Consider the following 25,067-nt stretch of genomic DNA (forward strand, 5'->3'; position numbering starts at 1 on the left):
TGAAGTTTATATTGCATAAATAAGTATGATTCCCAAGAGTAAAGTCATTAAGTTTAACTGCTAGATTGTAATTACTACGCGATCTACTTACAGCGCAGTTAAACTGTTTGGATATCTGACATTGTAAACCTTTCATATACATCCGAGGTAGTGTTCGATGGAAAATGGCCGAGGAGTTCCGAATGTGCAGTTTATTCCTATATCGCTGCAGCATTTTAATTGCACCGTCCCTGCGCAAGCATTCAATGATGTCCATAAACAAGTAACTTGTAAAATATGCAAATGCATACACTTTTATTCAAAATCGATACATACACATGTCTAAAAAACAAATGTTGACTGATAAACCTTAAACTACTTACTAAATTATGCATTTATGCAAAATATTAATTACAGATAACAATATTGTAACCGTGATTTTAATAGCAGATAGTGCAAAAATATTAAATGATTGGTGAATGCTAAAATATTTACTGTAGTCTACTATAGTCTCATGAGGTAGAAATAGCGTTTTTTATGCTCATTTCTTTCAAATTAAACTCGGTACCCTTCATAAGAACCACTTGTTTGACATTATTCATTATTTTTGGAATATTAAAACAATATTATTAATTATGGGAAATCTCCTTTGGGAGTAAGAGTGCATCTTTAAGCAACATCTGCGTGTTCCTTCCGATATTTTAATACACGAATTCATGATGTGATTTGCAAACATGTATATACATTTTTTACGAATATATATGTATTGGCGTATACATAATCAGCTTGAAAGACATTTTTTCTCAAAATCCATATATCCTTAAAATGTAAACAGCATAGCGGCGAAGGCGACGACAAGAGCGATCGCCATGGAAACAGTCACGTGACTGGAGCTATTGCAGAAGTTTGTGTTGCAGTAACAGGTGTGTGTCGATAATAGATCGATTTCTGAGCAACTTTCCGCGTGGGCGAAATCTGAACACCCTCGGGTAACAACTGCAAAAAACAACAGCATTGCTAAACACTGAGATAATTATACAGTTATAAATAAACATATATATGATTGATTTTAACGTCACTCATGTCATAAAACATTCCGGCGAAACTTTCAGAGACGCATGCAATTAATAACAAGGTACGGATATCAATTGTTGGTGAAATATATATATAGGTTCGAGTTTGATTGCAACTCTTTGAAAAAATAAATAAATATTGTATATAATGTAATTAAAATTGACCAAGAAACCTAGTTTATGACTCCATGTTACCCCGTAACCCACTTCCAAACTAATCTAAGATTTCATCAAGGCAAACATTCTGATCAAGTTTCATAAAGATTGGTCTAGATATATTGCAAAAATTAAAGCTTCTAGAGTGTCCACAAGGTTTTTTAAGATTTGACCCAATGACCTCATTTTTGACCCCACATGACCTACTTGTTTCAAACTTTTCCAAGATTTAATCGAAGCAAACATTCTGATTAAGTTTCATGGAAATTAGAGTAGATGAATTGCCTCTAGAGTGTTCCCAAGATTTCTGTAAGATATGACCTAGTTTTTGACCCCATGTGAACAATTTTAAAACTCTTGTAAGATTTCATAAAGGCCAACATTCTGACCAAATTTGAACATAACTGACTAGTAAATACCAATGTTTGGTTCGAGACACAATTTTGCAAAGATTTCACCTACTGACCTGGTTTCTGACCCCATGTGACCCAGTTTCAAACTATTCAACAACAATCAAGGAAAACAGTCTGATTAAGTTTCATGAATACTAGATTGTAGGGCTGTCACGATACGCCGATACGTACCGCAATATTTTTGTGTATTAATAATATTGTTTCGAATCGGAACATTTTTATTCAAAACAGCAAACTGCTTAACAATTCATAGATATGATGATGTCATATGTTGACTAGAACACATCTAACTTCAAATTCATCTTTATTATTATTTTTATCAGTCATGACGAAGTTTTTTATATTTCGCTCCTTGTCAGTGAATGCTTTAAAATTCAATCTCCAACGCACTGATCTCCCTTGATAAAAGTCCAAAACCCGGGTTACTGTACATTTTTTGCAAAAAAAGCGGAACGCCATATTGAACAGAAACAGTTAAGTTTTATTTTGTAAACTGAATATTTTTTTTACTGTACTGCGGTTTTAATAGTGACAGTGTCATTTCATTTATGTGCTCAAACACATCGTGCACGATCGATCTATAACATATTAAAATATGTGGTAAATTCACTGTGAAAGAAATGAAACATCTGTTATTATCTATATTCCGCTTATAGTTTATTATTACGTTACTATAATGAAACAAAATTATTAACTGTTACGTTGAATAACAATACTATAAGTGTAAGAAAACACAACATTGATCGGTAACAAATTAATCGGTACCGTGAACGGCGATCCGGAGACCCGGGTTTTAGGGATATTGCAAGCGCCTACATGACTGGAACAGGAAGTCATCGATTATTGAATCTGCACACGTCAATTTTTTCATTATCCAAATTATGAAAAGACCGATAAATTTTGAAAATTGAACTTTAATGGAAAAAAACGGTATGCTAATGTTGTACCGCGGTACGATTTTTTTTGCTTCGTACAGCGATATATCGTGGCAGCCCTACTAGATTGCCTCTAGTGTGTTCCCAATATTTTTTCAAAGTGTTGATTTATTGGCCTTGTTTTCGACCCATATGACCCACTTTTAAAACGCAGTCGGAATTCAACCCACGATAACATTCTGACAATGTTTGAACATAATCCGACCAATCACCACCATAAATAGTTTCGGACAAGATTTTTGAAAGATTTGACCTAGCGACCTAATTTTTTATTACATGTGACCCAGTTTACAACATGTCCAAGAGTTCATCAAGGAAAACATTCTAATCAAGTTTCATGAATATAAGACCAAACATAATGCCTATAATGTCTTTCAAAGATTTTCTAAGATTTGACCTAGTGACCTAGTTTTTGACCCCATGTGTCCCACTTTTACAAGCAGTCCAAGGGGTACATCATGACCAAGTTTGAACATTATCTAACCGATCATTACCATTCCGGACAATTTTTTCTAAGATCTGACCTAGTGACCTAATTTTCGATCATATGTGACCCAGTTTAAAATAAATCCAAAATTTCATCAAGGAAAATCTTTTGATTAAGTTTTATGAATATTTGACCATGTATAAGTCTCTTAGTTTGTTCCAAAGATTTTTCTAAGATTTGACCTAGTGACCTAGTTTTTGACCCCATGTGACCCACTTTTTTAAGTGGTCCATATATCATCAAGGGGTACATCATGACCAAGTGTGAACATAACTTGACCAATCATTACCATGATCTGGTGCCGGACAAGATTTTTCTAAGATTTGACATTGTGACCTTATTTTCGATCATTTGTGACCCAGTTTTATTTACGACCAAGAGTTTATCAAGGAAAACATTCTGATTAAGTTTCATGAGTTTTTGACAATGTATTTATAATGCCTCTAGTATGTTCCTAAGATTTTTCTAAGATTTGACCTAGTGACCTAGTTTTTGATCCCATGTGACCCACTTTTACAAGTTGTCGAGATTTGATCAACATCTGACCCAGTTTGAACATTTTCTGATCAATGCCTACTAATATATGGTACCGGACGGACGGGCGGACGGACGGACTGAATGACGGACGGAATGACGGACGGACGGACAACTCCAAAACAATATCCCCCTCCTGAAACCTTCGATTCGGCAGAACGTCATACCGATTGAGCTTTCGGAGATGTACATGATACATAATATCCTGCAGTATCACAAACCGGTTTTGATATAGAACACAAACATGATTCATAATATCATGTAGGATCACAAACCGGTTTTAATATAGAACACAAACATGATACATAATATCATGTAGGATCACAAACCGGTTTTGATATGGGACACAAACATGATTCATAATATCATGTAGGATCCCAAACCGGTTTTGATATAGAGCACAAACATGATACATAATATCATGTAGGATCACAAACCGGTTTTGATATAGAACACAAACATGATACATAATATCATGTAGGATCACAAACCGGTTTTGATATAGAACACAAACATAATTCATAATATCATGTAGGATCACAAACCGGTTTTGATATAGAACACAAACATAATTCACATTTACATTTTTTTACATTGGGTGTAGGCCATCCCACTGAAAGCAAATCTTCTTTTCCGTTAAGGATAAAATATATTTAGTGAAACACCTTATAATTCTCAATATTCTTCTTATTGTTTAAGGTATGAAAGATAATTTGCACACTGAGCATTTGCAAGAGGTTTTGAACATTTTCTGGTGAGATACCGTTCAAAAATTTGTAAGTTTCAATAGCGATGTATCTTAACATGCAAAACAGAGCAAAACACACAAATGGTTTAGCACTTCGATTACATATACGATTAATAAAAATAGTCATTCCTTTAAAAAAAACAATGTGGCCGGTTTCGTATCAAGATACATTCATGATTATTATACGCCTGCAATAATAGCATTGTGAGTTGGTAACCATTGACGATAATATAAGTAAGAATGATAATGACGCATATAAGAGAGTGACCATTAATATGCTAGAGTATACTTACAGTCGTTGATCTTGATCTTGGAGCACGATAGACAACCTATCAATGTCGTGACATCTGTGTGAGCGAGATCTGGGTTGTCATTGCAGGCAACGCTAAGCCCGCACACGTAGCACTCGATCGCATCTGTCTGGCCAACTAAACGTGCAAAACATAAACATTGGTGTAGATTGTGAACAGCCGATACTATAAAGGTATAATGGAGACTACCGTGACAAGCCCATAACCCAAACCATAGCAAATATCATGTTTACAGGCACAATGCTACAGCATTCCACAATGGACAAACAACCTACAGTGCATGTATCCGACCTTGTACCATGTTTCAGACCACACATGTATCCGGCCTTGTACCATGTTTCAGACCACACATGTATCCGACCTTGTACCATGTTTCAGACCGCACATGTATCCGACCTTGTACCATGTTTCAGACCACACATGTATCCGACCTTGCACCATGTTTCAGACCGCACATGTATCCAACCTTGTACCATGTTTCAGACCACACATGTATCCGACCTTGACCCATGTTTCAGACCACATATGTATCCGAACTTGTACCATGTTTCGGACCAGCCATACTAGTATATCCGAACTTGTACCATGTTTCAGACCACACATGTATCCGAACTTGTACCATGTTTCAGACCACACATGTATCCGACTTCGTACCATGTTTCAGACTAAACATGTATCCCAACTTGTACCATGATTCAGACCTCTCTGTTTGAGAGAGTTTTCTTTGTTTCGTCTCTACATTACTCCCATATCGGAATGGTAACGAGTAGGCGGAGCTTAGCCGTTCAGTAACTAGCATGATGGAAAATAACAACACTATTCACTTAAACTACACGTTAGTTATTAAACGTTATCTTGAATATACATGTATAGTTCAAAACTCCTGCCCTCGTGTTTGAAATTATACTCTCGCACTGATGCGCTCGAATTTTTGTGGAATAATTCGGATTGTGGGTGCCATCGACATAATATCATTAATATATAAGAAGCGTTCACCGTGAGCTTTTAGGGTGGAATAAACGGTAAACTATGTTTCGTAGAAAGTTGAACCTGCCTTAAGCGCATAGAAACCCTATGAACAGCATTTCACAACAACAACACCCTCAGCGTTCATACGAATGCCGGACTAGTTTGGGGCGAGCATTTGAGATAATTTTACGACAACAGCCGGCCCCTAAGCGTTCATGCGGATAACGGACGAGTTTGGGACGAGCATTTGAGACCATTTCACGACAACATCCGCCCACCTCAGCGTCCTTACGGATGACGGACGAGTTAGGGGCGGGCATTTGAACGGTTTTTACGACAACGTCCGGGCCCCTCCAGCGTTCATACGGATGCCGGACGAGTTAGCGACGATAATTCGAGAGCATTTTACGGCAACAGCAGGCCCCGCAGCGTTAATACGGATGGCGGACGAGATAGGGACGATATTTCGAGAGCATTGTTCGTCAACACGCGGATCCTTCAGCAGAGTTCATACAGATGTCGGATGAGACTGTGACGAGCATTTTAGAGTAATTTTAGGCAACCCGCGTCCCCGTTTGTGCTCATACGGATGACGGGAGAGATAGGGCCGAGCATTTGAGAGCATTGATCGGTCACGCGCGCCCTCTCAGCGTTCATACGTCTGACGGACGAGTATGGGGCGAGCATTTGTGATGATTTTACGGCAACATCTGCATCCCCCCACCGCCCAGCGTTCATACGGATGAGCTACGGACGAGCATTTGAAATCGTCAAATGTTCGACACCCAAAGGATGTTCATGATCACCTTTCGACGATCCTGCGATGTACATACGAGTCCGTCAAGTGTCCAATACAGTTTTTAAAACTCGATCAAATGCAGGGGTGCAGCAGGATACGACCAACGGTAGGGTTGGTAGACATTTTTTTTAATTATTTTAAAGTTAGGCTTTTCGACAATGGACAATAAAAAACGGTAGGGTCGGCGCCTAAATCCTAGGTAGGGTCGGTAAACCCGAACCCTTTTTAGGTCTAATCATGCGGTACCCTTGCGACTTAGGCACGGGCACCATGCAATTTGGGTAGATTTTTTTTTAAAAGGCACCAATAGTACGGCCCCGAAAATTATGTGACCACTACACACGGATGCCGCAAAACCCTAAGATAACCGCGACTTCCCGAAATTATATGAAACCAACGTCGCTTTAATAATATACGGGTCCCCGTTGAAAATCGGCAAGACGGTTGTTAATCAATATAGTATATTGCAATATATATATAAAGAAATAACATGAATATAAGCAAATTCATAAACATTAAATATTAAAATTCACGTACCTGCCAGGAGAACAACTGCTCCGATCAGAGATAACACAACAACGCTGGAAGTCATTTCGAAAAACGGAATATGTGAGAGCCTCCTTGCCTTATACACGAACAATCCAGCTCTTTATAATGCTTGGCGTTGTTTGGGATGATCGTTAACAAAAATGCTAATCGACGTAATTCTTCAAGAGTTGTTTTGTTATTAAAAGTTGGCTTAGGTATTGAGGTATTTGAGATTTTTTTCAGATAAACTTGAAGGCCATAATCAATCAAGTCGTATTATAATATCCATGGGTTGCAACGCTATAGAGCCTGCTTTATAGCGGCTCAGATTACTGCATACCATGAACAATATTAAAACAATGCTCATAAATGTGTTGTTGTTTTTTAATTGTCTTTCATAAATTATATTGATGTACATATTTGAACAATAAGTTATTGAACATATACTTAAGTCCAATTTATTAAGATTTGTGTGTTGATTTAAATACATTTTGTGCTTTTAAAACTGCACTCTCACAGATTTACCGTTTTGACAACTTTAAAAAAAAAAAAAAATTGTCTTGGAAAGAGCAAACTTTTGCATAAATATCTGCAAACCAATGATATAATATTGCTGACAACAAATCAGATCGTAGATTTTTATATTTCCGTTCGAAAATAAATGTTTGATGACTTGAACAGTTTAAGAAAAATGCATAAAACATCATTTTTTTAACTTAAATATAAAATCTGCGATCTAAGTTTATGTCAGCATTCTTATAAAACTGGTTCGGCGAAAACAGGCTCGTTCCAAGACAAAAAAAATGTTGTCAAAACGTTCAATCTGTGAGAGTGCAGCGTTAAAATGAATTTCTTTATAAAATTGTGCAATGACGCTTAATGATAATAGTGCGCTTTTTAAAAATGATTCGACATGAGTTCTGAATCATAACATGAGCTGAGCTTGAGATTGAGAAATTATATTGGAGCCTGGTCAAAGTAAACTCTACCATTGTCAAATACTTACTTTACTGGGTAAATTGTCTAAGTCATATGCGAAATTTGAATCAAAAGAACTTTATTTGTCTTTCTGATTCATTTGTGTTGTGCCTTTATGGTACTATTTCATTTATGTATAAACTAATTAAGTGGCACTGATGAATTCTGAGTAATCACAGAAGTATCCTTCTCACTCTAAAAGTTACCTCCCTAAAAATCCGTTCCCTTAGATATAAACAACACAATTATTATAGCAAAATGTATGTATATAGTAAAAACTCGCCATGTCGAAGTCGTTGGGACCTGTAAATTATTTCGAGTAACGCGTATTCGATATAACCGAATTATAGAGTGTAAAATTAAACCGAAAAAATCCAAAAAGGTTCGACATGACTTGAACATCGAGACAACATAGTTCGACATAACGAGTGTACATGAGATTTGTGAGACCTCTGCATGATGTCACATGCGCTCTCAGTCCACATTAAAGTTTTCAAAAACAAGCAGCTGTGTACTGACTTTGTAATACACACTACACATTATAACAAATATTTTATGTTATTATGTAAAATTTTACGAACTACTTCTTATGATGAACCGGCATATATCGGAGGTTGTTTTCGATGGAAAATGGCGGAGGAGTTCCGAATGTTATTAATACGGATACATAATACACATTAAAACACTTCAAATATTTTATGTTATTATGTATTTTTTTACGAACTACGTCTATTGCATATATTCGAGGTCGTTTTTGATGGAAAATGGCCGAGGAGTTCCTAATGTTATTAATGCAGATATTTGCTATAGGATCCATCTGTCCTTCTGTGAGCTTTAAATGCTTACAAAGCTGCAACTTTCTAACTGCACTGTCCCTCCACACCTCGCATTCGTTGATTATTATTGACGAGTAACTTGCATAATATCACGTGATACGCAAATTTCGTAATGACGTTGTGCGCTCTAAATGTAGATGATACTCATAATTACTTTCGGTTTTGTTTCATTTTGTAATTGCGATAAATGCATTTTTTTTTGGGGGGGGGGGGGGGGGTAAAAATGTTAAAAAGGTTAAGAAAGGTCATTTGGATATACATACACAAAAATAAGCTTACACTACTATAACATAATGGGGCTTTAAAGCAACATCTGTGGTTTCCTATACATTTCCTTTACTACTTTTTTATACATGAGTTAATGATGTAATATGCAAATACATTTAAGCCAATTATGTGATATCCTTCAGATATTTTTTAACGAGTTCATTAGCAGTTGCATTGTCCCAACTATTTGAGAACTTTAAAAAGTTGTCTGTGGCGTGGCTTAATACATTCACAATACACAGGCTTATTTATGTAGAATTTTATTGATGGAACGACACTAACAGATGTTGTGAGCTTGGAAGACATTCTGTTTGAGGTACTTTACTTAATGTTTATTATATACGTAATAAAAGTTTCACATTTGGATGGTTATATTAAACCATTAGTAAGGTTTAGCATGCAATTACAGACGAAATAAGTTTTCGAATAAAATTTCAGTTGTTAAAACACACATTTACATTGATGTTTAATTTCAAAGTCATGCAAAATCCATGTATCTTTAAAATCTGAACACCATAGCAACCAGGGCGAGGAGAAGAGCGCTAACCATGGAAACAGTCACGTGACTGGCGCTATTGCAGAGGTCTGAGTTGCAGTAACAGCTGTGGGACGAGATAAGTTCGATATCTGTGCAACCTTCCGCTTCGGCGGTCAATGAACACTCACGGGTTACAACTGCAAGATCATCAAAATGGTTAAGCACTGAGATAAATATACAATAATAACAAAAATCATTTTTGTAAAACAACAGACCTATTTAGCTTCAGAGAAAAGTATATATACATATATTTCGGAGACAAGCATGTTTGATTATATCCTGTGGAAAAACAAAGCGGTTAAGCTATCGGAGACAATCATGTTTGATTATATCCTGTGGAATAACAAAGCGGTTAAGCTATCGGAAACAAACATGTTTTATTATATCCTGTGGAAAAACAAAGCGGTTAAGCTATCGGAGACAAACATGTTTGATTATATCCTGTGGAATAACAAAGCGGTTAAGCTATCGGAAACAAACATGTTTTATTATATCCTGTGGAATAACAAAGCGGTTAAGCTATCGGAGACAGACATGTTTGATGATATCCTGTGGAATAACAAAGCGGTTAAGCTATCGGAGACAAATATGTTTGATTATATCCTGTGGAATAACAAAGCGGTTAAGCTTTCGGAGACAAACATGTTTGATTATATCCTGTGGAATAACAAAGCGGTTATATTTTCGAAAACACAAATGATTAGTCAAATATTCCAGTGGCGGATCCAGGATTCGACCTTAGAGGGGGCGTAACTTATGGGATAATTGGGCGTACCCCTTTTACTTGCGCCCCTCCATCAGAAACGAAATTTATTTGGTTTAAATTGTTGGCAGGGGAATTTGGGCGTCCTCCCCTAAGAAAAGTTTAACAATTTCTAATTAAGGATTAAAATTCGACATGTTGTATTTTATCGGGGTATGGTATGCAATGGGGCTGTTCAAAATGGGTGGAGTCCGAAGGACTCCACCAACATTTTGAACTGCGCCATTGCATACCATACCCCGATAAAATGCAACATGTCGAATTTTAATACTTATATTTACATTCATTTAAATCTACATTTCTGCTAAAATAAATTGATTATTCAAGAGCATTTTCTCTTTTTTCTTTCTCTCGTTGTTCTCAACGGTGGGTAAATTAGAACAGCTATCGCAACCTAATTTTATACCACAATGAATGCACAGAAAAAATAGTTCCTTATTTATATGATTACTTTCTAGGTTCAAGGTCAAGAATATTATAAATACGTATTATTGCTTAAAATGTGTGTTTTCGGTCCGTTATCGTGGTGTATTAAAACGCAAAAACCCGGGCGTTATCGGTAGAAAACGTGCATTATTCAGTAAATTCACGTGCCGTTAATGCCCGGTTTTTTGCTTTACATATGCGCTATCAGGGCCCGCATCATAACAACGAAGGCTGAGCGACCAGGTTTTTCACCGAAAGTTGGTCAACGATGCTAACTTTTGCACAAAAACATATTTTAGCATATATAACGTAGCTGCATACAAATACCAAAACATGAAATAAACCACATATAACTTACATATTTTCTACTGAGTTGTCTTTTCCTGGCAAGCTGATGTGTTTACTAAATAGTTTTTTCTGCAATTGTTTTGACTATTAAAAGCACTAAATTATGTCTAAAACGACTAACTCCTCCGAACTGTAGTTATTTCTGTCGATTTTATTCAGAACATACGACTTATATGGACATGATTCCATTACGTCGTATGCAAAGAACAAAGAAATTTCAAATATGTCTTCTCTGATGCTGAAGAACATGTTTACCAAATTTTCAGGCTTAAATTAGTTATCAAAACAAACAATGGTTAAAGTATGACTGAATAGGTAATTAATTGATTACCCAATAGGTATTGTGTGTAAATAATCCCAGTAATCCAGTCAATTTTCGAAAAAACAACACTTTCATAACGAATGAACACTGCAAAAAATGGCGTCGAAATAAAATGCAGCTGCCGAGTTATGTTGCGGCCCGAATCGAGCTTAATGTAAAACATTTTCAATGACATCACTCATGACGTCATACAAGCACCCGTCATAGAGGTTATTTTGAACTAACTGTTTTTGCATTTTCGTGACATTTAACAGCCTTTTTAAACACCAACGTTTCTTCAACTGTTCCATCCATCATGAAACCATCTACATTAAAATCAATCAAATTATCGTTGCTTATCTTTTTTTAACTGCTTTACCGCAGATTACAGTTTTGCATGTTGCCAATATTGGCAAAAAATTTACTACGATTTCATTGAAAAAAATAGTTCCGTAGTAAATATGCCCCGCCCCTTGGTATTATTGCGCCCAATGACAGGACAGAAGTATCGAACAAACGCACGCGATATCGATGGGAAATGCCATTGCACTTTATACAGAAATAAAGTGCAATTGATAAACAACAACCATCGTTTAGGAATGAAGTGTGAATGTAAATATTCCAAAATGGTGCATTTTGGGCGTATTTTAATACTTTCTTCACCTATATTGAAATAAAAAATAAAATTGGACGATTGTAGTGTGTGTGGGGGGGGGGGGGAGGCGCACCCTGAATCCGCTAGTGTATCCTGTGGAATAACCAGACGGTTAAGCTATCGGGCACACACCAGGTACGGGATCAATCATTACAGTTATTCATTTAGAATTACATACCGGTTTTCTTTAGGGATATAATTATATGATAGATAATATCCTGCATAACGTTATACCGGACTATAAACTCAGTGCAATATTTATCGATATCAAAGTCGCCGCTTCAAAACAACAAACGGTTTAAAACTCGGTGACATATACGATTGAAAAATAGCCGTTCCTTTTGGAGGTAAGTGACCGGTACAATTTATAGATACATTCATGGTTCAGAATGCTACCCTGATTCGAGTTATCCTGGTTGTTTAACCTGCAGCAGTGTATAGCACTTTCACACGGGACCCCAATGTAGCGTCCCTTCTGGATGACTATTAGTGTTATATTGGCGCTGCAGGGAATCGAACCTGTGAGCCCTGGATTGACAGTTAAGTGTTACCCTTAGACCACGGATTCGCCCCGCTTTTTACGTATCTTTGAGGAAGACCTTAAATATCTTAGACTCTACTTACCATTGCCAAGCTTGTACTTCGAGCATGACAGGCAACTTCCCACGGTAGTGACATCTGAGCTAGAGAGGATTGGCTCGTCCGCACATGCAGTGGTTCCCGCGCACACGTAACAGTCGATCGCATCAGTCTGGCTCACTATATGAGCAAAACATGAGCCACATCAATAAAGCATCTATTTTATTTTTATGTTTCGGAGACATATTTGAGGTTTTTTTAATTTGAGGTGTTTGTTTTGGTGGCATGAAGTTAGTTAAAAAACAATCCAAAATGCACTTTATATGAAATTCCAAAATAGTCACAGAGCTCAAAATCAATGCCCTCGTGTGGAGGTGTGATACCACTAATGCAATAAACAATGTTGAGTTAATTAAGTGCTTGATTCTAAGTACAATGAATCGCACTGTGGGTGCTATAACTTAAACATGTACATTGGTATGGCCCACCATTTTATCAATGAAACGATTTAAATGTGTAGACAATCCAAACTACAATTACACCTTTGACAACTTCCAGCATTTTTTTTATAACAGTTTACTGCTGTTGACGCTTATGTTAAAGGTATTCGCTCATGTTGTTGAAACGTCACTTTTTTATTAGAAATTAAGTTTAGAAGGAGTTTTAATACTTAGATCCCCAAAGCTGGTACCCTTCAGCAAATGTTGATATTTGCTCATAAGTTGTCTTTAAAGACACAATTTTTATTAGCGTTAAGAAAGCGAATAATCACTTATTTACAGCACTGAATATTTCAATTACGCTTTTCGACAACGGACTCTAAAAAGGTCAGCGGCTTTTTCCTAGGTAGGTTCGGTAAACCAAACCCTTTTTAGGCCTAATCATGCGGCAACCTTGCGAGTTACACACGGGCGCCTTGCAGTTTGAGTCGAGAAAAAATCAAAAAGGCACCAATAGTACGGCCCGAAAGAACATGTGGTTACTACACGGATGCCACAATACCCTAAAATAACCCCGACTTACATAGTACATTGTAATTGATGTATATCAATATGCTTTTTAAAAATGATTCGACATAAGTGATTTGGAATCATAATACGATTTGAGCTTGAGATTGAGAGATGCTATTGGAACCTCTGACATTGTCAAGTACTTAACTGAGTACATTGTCTAAGTCACGTGCGTAATGTGAATTATAAGGACTGTATTATTGTCTTTCCGATTCATTTGTATTTTGTCTTTATAGTACTAGTTCATTCAAGTATAAAACAATTAAGTGACTATGATGAATTCTAAGTAAATCACTGAATTACCTTTCTTACTCTAAAAATTAGTTCCCTTAGATATAAAGTTATAAACAAAACAATTCTTTCTCTCTCTCCCTCTCTCTCCCTCTCCCCCTCCCCCCCCTCTCTCTCTCTCTCTCTTGATATATATATATATATATATATATATATATATATATATATATATATATATATATATATATATATATATATATATATTGTATTTTTACATTGAAATTATACATTAAATATGAAAAAAAATCACGTACCTGCCAGAATAATAGCTGCTCCGACCAGAACTAACACAAGAACGCTTTCTGAAAGTCATTTCGGAAAACGGAAGATGCGAGCCTTCTTGCCTTATACACGAACAGTCCAACTCCTTTTAATGTTTGGCGTTGTCTGGGTTGGTTATTATCAGAAGCGCAAATTTATGTATTCTTCAAGAGTTGTTTTGTTATTATAAGTTGGCTAAGGTATTAAGGTATATGAATTTCATATAAACTTAAAGGATCAATCAAGTCTTTTTATAAGGCCAAAAAAAATTGTTTGTTTAGGGTAACCTTCCCAAAATTTCTAGGTAGGGTATGTAGGGATTTTTTTTTCATTTATTTTTTTCAAAATCTGTCATAAGTTCAGAGTGTTTCATTGCACATGGTAGTCTTTCCTACATTACTGTCATTGCCTGACTTTGTTTTATCATATAAACAATAATTCTGATCGTCCAATTCGCATTTATCCGCCTTTCGTAACTCTCTATTCGCTAACGAATATTTTTTTGCTCAGAAACGAAAAAAATAGTTTGGGTCGGCGCATTTTATAGGTAGGGTCGGGTTACCCGAAACAGACATTTTTTTTTAGGCCTAATATCCATGAGTTGCAACGCTTTAGAGCCTGCTTTATGGCGGTTCAGATTCGTACACTGCAGTGACAATATTACAACAATGCTCATAAAGGGTTTATTGAAGTTGTTTAAAGCTGTCTTTCATAAATTATATTGATGTAAATATTTGGTCAACAAGACTAAATTATTGAAAATATTGTTTATTTGTACCGAAGTCTATTGAATCTCTTTATAATATTGAGCAATGACGTAAGCAATTGTAAGGCGCGTTCTTATCTTAACATTTATATAGTGATTTTGAATCATAACACGCGTTGAGCTAGAGATTGAGAAATAATATTGAAATCTGGTCCAAGTTTTCTATACCACTGTCAAGTACTTAACTGAGTGCATTGTCTAAGTCATGTGCGTTATGTGGATTTACTATACATTATTTGTCTTTGCGATTTATTTTATTGTGCCTTTATGGTACTATTTCATTCATGTATAAAACAATTAAGTGGCACTGATGAATTCTGAGTAATCACAAAAGTATCCTTCTTACTCTAAAAGTTACCTCCCTAAAAATCCGTTCCCTTAGATATAAACAACACAATTATTATTAACAAAATGTATGTATGTAGCCTTAGATATAAACAACACAATTATTATAACAAAGTGTATGTATGTAGCCTTAGATATAAACAAGACAATTATTATAACAAAATGTATGTATGTAGCCTTAGATATAAACAACACAATTATTATAACAAAATGTATGTATGTAGCCTTAGATATAAACAACACAATTATTATAACAAAATGTATGTATGTAGCCTTAGATATAAACAGCACAATTATTATAACAAAATGTATGTGTGTAGCCTTAGATATAAACAACACAATTATTATAACAAAATGTATGTATGTAGTAAAAACTCGCCATGTCGAAGTCGTTGGGACCTGTAAATTATTCGAGTAACGCGTATTCGATATAACCGAATTATAGAGTGTAAAATTAAACTGGAAAAAATCCAAAAAGCTTCGACATGACTTGAACATCGAGACAACATAGTTCGACATAACGAGTGTACATGAGATTTGTGAGACCTCTGCATGATGTCACATGCGCTCTCAGTCCACATTAAAGTTTTCAAAAACAAGCAGCTGTGTACTGACTATGTAATACACACTACACATTATAACAAATATTTTATGTTATTATGTAAAATTTTACGAACTACTTCTAATGATGAACCGGCATATATCGGAGGTTGTTTTCGATGGAAAATGGCGGAGGAGTTCCGAATGTTATTAATACGGATACATAATACACATTAAAACACTTCAAATAGTTTATGTTATTATGTATTTTTTACGAACTACTTCTACTGCGTATATTCGAGGTCGTTTTTGATGGAAAATGGCCGAGGAGTTCCGAATGTTATTAATGCAGATATTTGCTATAGGATCCATCTGTCCTTCTGTGAGCTTAAACACCGTCTCGGCTTTGAAGTTTAAATGCTTACAAAGCTGCAACTTTCTGACTGCACTGTCCCTCCGCACCTCGCATTCGTTGATTTTTATTGACGAGTAACTTGCATAATATCACGTAATATGCAAATTTCGTAATGACGTTGTGCGCTCTAAATTTAGATTATACTAATAGAAACTTTCGGTTTTGTTGCATTTTGTAATTGCGATAAATGCATTTTTGGGGGATAAAAATGTTAAAATGGTTAAGAAGAGCCATTTTGATATACAAACACGAAAATAAACTTCCATCACCATAACATAATGTGACTTTAAAGCAACATCTGTGGTTTCCTTGAGACTTTTTTATTATTTGGATTTTTATTAAACCAGTAATGCAACGTTTACACTATGTTCCCGGTGGCCAGCCCACGGTAGCCCCGTTTCAGACCACTGTGGAGAAAACGGGATAAACGTGAGACAGCGCGAGGGAACGAGATATGCACACGTGACAGACCGTTATTGTGTGGATGATATACGTAGTAGGTCGTAGTAAAACGGGGTAAACTAATGACACGTGACAGTACGTGACAGTACGTAATAGGCCGTTACACAACTTATAAATCGTCCGTAGGGGGCGGGAATCATATGTAATCCCTGGCATCTGAAATTCCTTTCCAGTTTTGTCACGTTGTGCTTCGTTTTGTCACAGTTTTCACGGCAAGCTAGGGTGAACGACAGCCGTTTCGTTACGTTTCATTTGCGGTGAAAACACCAAATCTTCTTCACCTCGGGAATTCATGTTTAGTTGTCGAAGTATTCTGATACAGTGATACAGTGATTGCGTTGTTTGGGGGATTTTATTTATACCGTGAACACAAACGTAATCCAAAGTTCAGCGGTGTTCGCGTTCGATGCATAGGTAGCCTTGACAAAACGTGGAAAGCGCATCAGACCTGGACAACGTGAGGGATCCCATCAGAACGTATCGGACCGGGACGCAACGTACATGCATCTCTGGTAGACCGCGCCCTGACCTTAGTGCGCCTTGGACGAACCACTTTTTCGCCCCTACGGCTTGTCACGGTTACCTTGATAAAACGTGAGGAAACTTAGCACAACCTAAGAAAACTTGTTTATGGAGACAAAAATGGCCAAAATCACACGGCGCAATACGTTTGGGGCAAACGGGGCTGCCGTGGCCACCGGGAACATAGTGTAAACGTAGCATAACTGGTAGAATATGCCAATATATTGTAACGAGCTACGCAGTCGAGGCAAAGCTTCCTTAAAAGTCAGGGAGATGTTGAAACACAACGCACACCGACTTGATCGTTTAAAGGATTATGGTGTATTCTTATATTAAACTTCGAATTATGAACATTAAACACATATAGTTAACAGATAACAGTTTAAGTTGCATGGGCTCTCACGTTTTCTATATTTGGTAACAATTAACTTTCTATTGTTAAAACAACTTGTTATTTATGTAAGGTCAAACTACTAGACTTTATCGAATTTACGTACGGTCAAACTACTAAACCAGTAGATCAGATTTACTGGTGTTTCCTAACCCAAACGAACTATTCGACATCAAAGGTCCAGCTCAAACATACGGGTTTACCCTAACCCAAACGAGTTATCCGAACTCAGAATTGAAGCTGCTGATCCCGGAAGGAACGCTGCTTGTTTAGAGAACCAGAGATGCCCACGTGATCCAAACTGACCAATGGCGGCCGGACCGGTCAAATGTCCAACCAATCAACGGAGGACCGTTGAAACCCTGACCAATCACCGAAGGACCGGAGGACTGCCACGACAGAACAGAAGGACCGGTAGGGCGGTATTCCTTGTGCCCACCGGGCGGTCCGGCAGCCATGACAATTTGTTTACAATATCAAAAATACAAATTCAAGACAAAAAATCAAGCAGTAACGAAGTGGCTAAAATTATTTATGGTTGTTATAGGACAACTATGAATATTTAATGTTTATCTAGTTAAGAAGATGATGCAACAGTTATACTTATCAGTTCAAATACATTCAACACGTATATGTAAGGTGGGTGGAGAACCCCCCTTGTATGTACATAGCAACAGGAATAAAATGATTGGATGGAATTTAAACAGACATGACCTAAGGTAAGTGCAAATTTCTAAAACATATCATAGTCTTTAAATATATCTCAGTACTGTATATAAGTTCCACAAAATGATGGCAAGTAAATGTCCAGGTGAGTAACCTGCATTAAGCCAAATCTTTGATCTCTTTTGGATTTGTATTGCACATATATATGTAGTATGCACATTATGAATCTGCTCGATTTGCCATTGTTTTGTACTGTTTACAACTTTACCACACTTACAAGTTACTTTTGTTCTTTGTTTTATGCTTTTTTAACTCTCATAATAAAAAGGTTTATCAATTTTATAATTTTTATACATTAAATTTTCATTATTACTTACTTACACTGTTAGTCACTTAATACCTAATGCACCTGTTGACATTGAACAAAACACTTTTACTACCTATATCCCTTGCATAATGATGTGATTACACTTTTATAGACTCAGATTATGTGCCATTGTCCTTATGGCTATTCCATTCAAGCATATAACAACTGGGGGGGGGGGGATTTCTTTAATTTGTTCACCCCCCTACAGAAGCAATTTTATCCTTTTAAGGTCAAATTACCGAACAAACACACCCATTCATGTACTATTAAAATTATTGTTTTCCCCTGTGAAATATGTTTTACTGGAATAGCTGTTGCATGTTTCTTCGCGTCCTTCGAATATGATCATTTCACACATTCATTTTCTTACATGTACATTGTAAACATTTTCTTCGTTTTCAATAACTATTTGCCAATGTATATAACTGTATAAAGTTTTTTTCTTTTTCTTTTAATGAATGCTCATAATGTCACTTTATTCTATACCAACCTTTCCGTTAAACTTTTGTTACACAATGATAACATTCATTTGTGGAAACAACTATATTTATTCCATTTATAAAACTTTTCAATAATCATTTCCCATTGCTTTTAAAATTCTGACATGATCATTCCCATTTGTTATCATCGAACTTCTAGAAAAAAAATGTAAATACCTTGCACATTTGCAACAAATGTTCATTTCATAAAACTGTTCATACAAATTGTTCTTCTTCTTTATCATTTGAGAGCATTCATTTGTATGTTAATACTATTCATATTCAAAACATTACCAACATTTGTTTTGCATTTCTTTATAAAATTTTAAAATCATCTATTTGTATGCTGTTGTTAAAATTCTTCATCTTAAAAACTAATTTACTTTAATCTTTATTTCTCAAAACCAAGTCTGCCTTTTGTATTGGACTCTTCTAAACACTGCTTCACTGTGTTGTGCTTTGTTGTATATAAGTATGTATATGTTAACATCCATTTATCCCATTTTAAACTATTCATTTAAGACTTTAAGTTTGCTATTTCTCAGGTTTTTATTATTACCTGTATATGTTATGAAACTGTGTATTACATGTTGCATATTTCATACTCGAGGGACACATCTGCGTTTCAATACCATATGTTGTTGATTGCATTCTGCATATCATGTTACACTCAATTTTGAATAAAAGTGCCACTTTTTATTTCTCAGTTCATTTTGCCCCATTTTACATTGTCTCCTGACTAACATGACTAGAACAAATCAGCCTTTTAGTCATTTATAGTGCTTATTAGTTCGGATTTCAGCACTTCAAAATACACAAAGTGCAGCATTTTTGCTTTTTTTTCAAACAAAGTTCTCATTACAAAACGTTTCAATGTATATTACTCAAAATCTGTCTTAATGTAAAATAAAGCTTGAAAGATGTCCTGCATTAATTGAATACGATTTGTCATCTCATCCATGTTTTCATTATATATATAATAAAACGAACCTAGGCTTATTAAATTTTCCATGTGTCAGTACTGAAACTGCCCATTTCGCCCCCTCACAAAACACTAACTGTACATTGTTATGGATCGATTTAGAGCGAACCTTTCTGCTGTCTCCTACAGCAATTTTGTACTTGTGCAGATATTTGCTCTAAAATCCATCTGTCCTTCTGCAAGCTTGAACGTCGTCTCGGCTTTGAAGTTTAATTGCTTTCAAAGCTGCAACTTTCTAACTGCACTGTCCCTTCGCACCACGCATTCGTTGATTTTCATGACAAGAAACTTGCATAATATCACGTGATATGCAAATTTTGTTATAACGTTTTGTGCTCTAAATGTAGATGATACTCATTATTATTTTCGGTTTTGTTTCATTTTGTAATTGCGATAAATGCATTTTTTTTTATTTTTTTTATTTTTTTTATTTTTTTTGGGGGGGGGGTAAAAATGTTAAAAAGGTTAAGAAAGGTCATTTGGATATACATACACAAAAATAAGCTTAAACTACTATAACATAATGGGGCTTTAAAGCAACATCCTATGGTTTACTATACTATTTCCTTTACTACTTTTTTATACATGAGTTAATGATGTAATATGCAAATATATTTTAAGCCAATTATATGATATCCTTCAGATATTTTTCAACGAGTTCATTAGTAGTTACATTGTCCCAACTATATTTGAAAACTTTAAAAAAGTTGTCTGGGGCGTGGCTTAATACATTCACAATACACAGGCGGGATACATATATGTATACAAAAACACGAAAATATTAATGTAGAATTTTATTGATGGAACGACAGTGACAGATGTTGTGAGCTTGGAAGACATTCAGTTTGGACTACTTTACTTAATATGTATTATATACGTAATAAAAGTTTCACATTTAGATGGTTATATTAAACCATTAGTAAGGTTTAGGATGCAATTACAGACGAAATAAGTTTTCGAATAAAATTTCAGTTGTTCAAACACACATTTACATTGATGTTTAATTTCAAAGTAGGATTTAGCATTTGATAACAGATTAAATAAGTTTTAGAATAACATTTCATTTATTAAAACACAAAATTACATTTATGTTCAATTTAAAAGTCATGCAATATCCATGCATCTTTAAAATCTGAACACCATAGCAACCAGGGCGAGGAGAAGAGCGCTAACCATGGAGACGGTCACGTGACTGGCGCTATTGCAGAGGTCTGAGTTGCAGTAACAGCTGTGGGTGGAGAGAAGTTCGATCTCAGTGCAACCTTCCGACTGAGCGGACCCTTCACACGCTCGGGTAACAGCTGCAAGATCAACACAATGGTCAAGAACTAAGAGAAATATACAGTAAATTAACAAAAGTCTTTTCTTCAAAACAACAAACCTTTTAAGCTTTCAGATAAAAGTATATATTCATATATGTGATTAATAATAACATTCAATCATGTTGAACAACGACATACCATCTTTCAGCGACATATACAACATAATAACATCAATCTATAGTAACAACATAATAATATTGATTATATCCTTTGAAATAACGAAACGGTTACGCTATCGGACACAACCATGCTTGATTATATCCTGTGGAATAACGAAACGGTTAAGCTATCCGACACATACATGCTTTATTATATCCTGTGGGTGGAATAACGAAACGGTTAAGCTATCGGACATATACATGCTTGATTATATCCTTTGGAATAGCGAAACGGTTAAGCTATCGGACATATACATGCTTGATTATATCCTGTGGAATAACGAAACGGTTAAGCTATCGGACACATACATGCTTGATTATATCCTGTGAAATAACGAAACGGTTAAGCTATCGGACATATACATGCTTGATTATATCCTGTGAAATAACAAAACGGTTAAGCTATCGGACACAAACATGATTGATTATATCCTGTGAAATAACGAAACGGTTAAGCTATCGGACACATACATGCTTGATTTTATCCTGTGAAATCACGAAACGGTTAAGCTATCGGACATATACATGCTTGATTATATCCTGTGAAATAACGAAACGGTTAAGCTTTCGGACATATACATGCTTGATTATATCCTGTGGAATAACGAAACGGTTAAGCTATCGGACATATACATGCTTGATTATATCCTTTGGAGTAGCGAAACGGTTAAACTATCGGACACAAACATGATTGATTTTATCCTGTGAAATAACGAAACGGTTAAACTATCGGACATATTCATGCTTGATTATATCCTGTGGTATAACGAAACGGTTAAGCTATCGGACATATACATGCTTGATTTTATCCTGTGGAATAACGATACGGTTAAGCTATCGGACATATACATGCTTGATTATATCCTGTGAAAATATACATACTTGATAATATCCTTTGGTATAACGAAACGGTTAAGCTATCGGACATATACATGCTTGATTATATCCTGTGAAAATATACATACTTGATAATATCCTTTGGTATAACGAAACGGTTAAGCTATCGGTCATATACATGCTTGATTATATCCTGTGGAATAACGATACGGTTAAGCTATCGGAAACATACATGCTTGATTATATCCTGTGGAATTACGATACGGTTAAGCTATCGGACACAACCATGCTTTATTATATTCTGTGGAATAACAAACGGTTACGCTATCTGACACAACCATGCTTTATTATATCCTGTGGAATAACGAAACAGTTAAGCTATCGGACGCAACCATGCTTTATTATATCTTTTGAAATAACGAAACGGTTAAGCTATCGGACACATACATGCTTGATTATATCCTGTGGAATAACAAAAGTGTTATGCTTTCGGACACATAAAACATGCTTGATTATATCCTGTGGAATAACTAAACGGTTAAGCTATCGGACACATATGCTTGATTTTATCCTGTGAAATAACGAAACGGTTAAGCTATCGGACAAAAACATGCTTGATTATATCCTGTGAAATATCGAAACGGTTAAGCTATCGGACATATACATGCTTGATTATATCCTTTGAAATAACGAAACGGTTAAGCTATCGGACAAAAACATGCTTGATTATATCCTTTGAAATAACGAAACGGTTAAGCTATCGGACATATACATGCTTGATTATATCCTGTGAAATAACGAAACGGTTAAGCTATCGGACACATACATGCTTGATTTTATCCTGTGAAATAACGAAACGGTTAAGCTATCGGACATATACATGCTTGATTATATCCTGTGAAATAACGAAACGGTTAAGCTATCGGACACATACATGCTTGATTTTATCCTGTGAAATAACGAAACGGTTAAGCTATCGGACATATACATGCTTGATTATATCCTGTGAAATAACGAAACGGTTAAGCTATCGGACACATACATGCTTGATTATATCCTGTGAAATAACGAAACGGTTAAGCTATCGGACACATACATGCTTGATTTTATCCTGTGAAATAACGAAACGGTTAAGCTATCGGACATATACATGCTTGATTATATCCTGTGAAATAACGAAACGGTTAAGCTATCGGACACATACATGCTTGATTTTATCCTGTGAAATAACGAAACGGTTAAGCTATCGGACATATACATGCTTGATTTTATCCTGTGAAATAACGAAACGGTTAAGCTATCGGACATATACATGCTTGATTATATCCTGTGAAATAACAAAACGGTTAGGCTATCGGACACATACATAGTCAACCGTAACAGAAATTTATGTAGAATTACACACCGGATAATTATATGATTAATAATATCCTGCTCATCTATATACCGGACTAGCACTCGGTGCTTAATTTTTAAGTGATAAGAGTCACCGCTTCAAATCAACAAATGGGATAACAAACTTGGAGCCAATAACTGTTCCTTTTAGACGGATGTGACCGGTGCAGTATATAGATTCATTCATGACTATTTTCCTCGTGTAATAATAACATTTTGAGTTAATAACCCTTGACGCCGAAATCAGCTAGCATGATATAAACGCAGTTGTGTTAACTTAAATATACTCGCACTAGGGTCTTGCCCATTGGGCGAGTGCTCCGATAAGAGTGTTAGTAATTTTAGGTTTTTGGAGTATAGTGTACATACAGAATAAAATCCGGGTTAGAGCTACCCTGGTTTTTTAACGTGCACCAGTGTATAGCACTGTCACACGGGAACCCTATTTAACGTATTTTAGTGGTGCGACGGGGAATCGATCTAGCGACCCCTAGATTGAGAGTCAAGTGTGTTTTCCTTAGACCACGGATCCAGCAGGTTATTAACGAATCTTTGAGGAGGACCTAGACTCTACTTACAATCGCCGACCTTGAGCTTGGAGCATGACAGGCAACCTGACGAGGTAGTGACATCTGAGCTATACAGGTTTGGTTCGTCCGCGCAGGCACTGGTTCCCGAGCACACGTAACAGTTTATAGCATCAGTCTGGCCCACTGTATAAGCGCAACAGGATCCAGATTCATAAAGCATCTTAGTGACAATTTTCAACAAAATGGATTTCACTGATACAATCTAATACTGTCTAACTCCGATGGCTCGAACTCGCTTGGCTCGAATTCCTCGTTCGCTCGAACAAGATTTAAAGGACCGTTTTCTTTAAACTGAAGGCAAGCATTCCTGCTTCGAGCCAACGAGGTTAAACTGTATCATTTTTATATTTCGGAGACATATTTAAGTTTTTTTTATATTGAGATGTTTGTTTCGGTGGCATGAAGTTAGTTAAAAATAATCCAAAATGCACTTTATATGAAATTCCAAAAAAGTCACAGAGAAAAAAGAAATCCATGCCCTTCGTGTAGAGGGGGGATAACACTAATGCAATAAACACTGTTGAGTTAATTAAGTGCTTGATTATAAATAAAATGAATCGCACTGTGGACGGTGTAACTTTAACATATTCATTGGCTAAAGGTATGGTTCACCATTTTATCAATGAAACGTGTGCAGACAATCCA

General features: G+C 35.9%; 1 protein-coding gene across 1 annotated transcript; it reads right to left on the reverse strand.

Annotated features, from left to right (window-relative positions):
- Positions 1–311: 311 nt before the first annotated feature.
- LOC128245355 (uncharacterized) lies at positions 312–7,067 on the reverse strand. Its single transcript, XM_052963491.1, has 3 exons — positions 6,942–7,067; positions 4,619–4,753; positions 312–975 (listed from the first exon to the last, which is right to left on the reverse strand). The coding sequence occupies exons 1-3, from the start codon at positions 6,994–6,996 to the stop codon at positions 800–802; spliced, it is 366 nt and encodes a 121-aa protein (XP_052819451.1). The 5' UTR covers positions 6,997–7,067; the 3' UTR covers positions 312–799.
- Between the last annotated feature and the right edge of the window lie 18,000 nt (positions 7,068–25,067).

This window comes from Mya arenaria, chromosome 9 (genome assembly GCF_026914265.1).
Source record: "Mya arenaria isolate MELC-2E11 chromosome 9, ASM2691426v1".
NCBI classification, from domain to species: domain Eukaryota; kingdom Metazoa; phylum Mollusca; class Bivalvia; order Myida; family Myidae; genus Mya; species Mya arenaria.

Bases quoted from the DNA above. Each gene is read 5' to 3' on its own strand.
- LOC128245355 (XM_052963491.1), bottom strand. From the start codon at position 6,996: ATGACTTCCAGCGTTGTTGTGTTATCTCTGATCGGAGCAGTTGTTCTC. The intron at 4,754-6,941 runs GTACGTGAATTT...TTGCACGTTTAG, and splicing joins AGCAGTTGTTCTCCTGGCAG to TTGGCCAGACAGATGCGATC. The intron at 976-4,618 runs GTAAGTATACTC...TGTTTTTTGCAG, and splicing joins CAAGATCAAGATCAACGACT to TTGTTACCCGAGGGTGTTCA.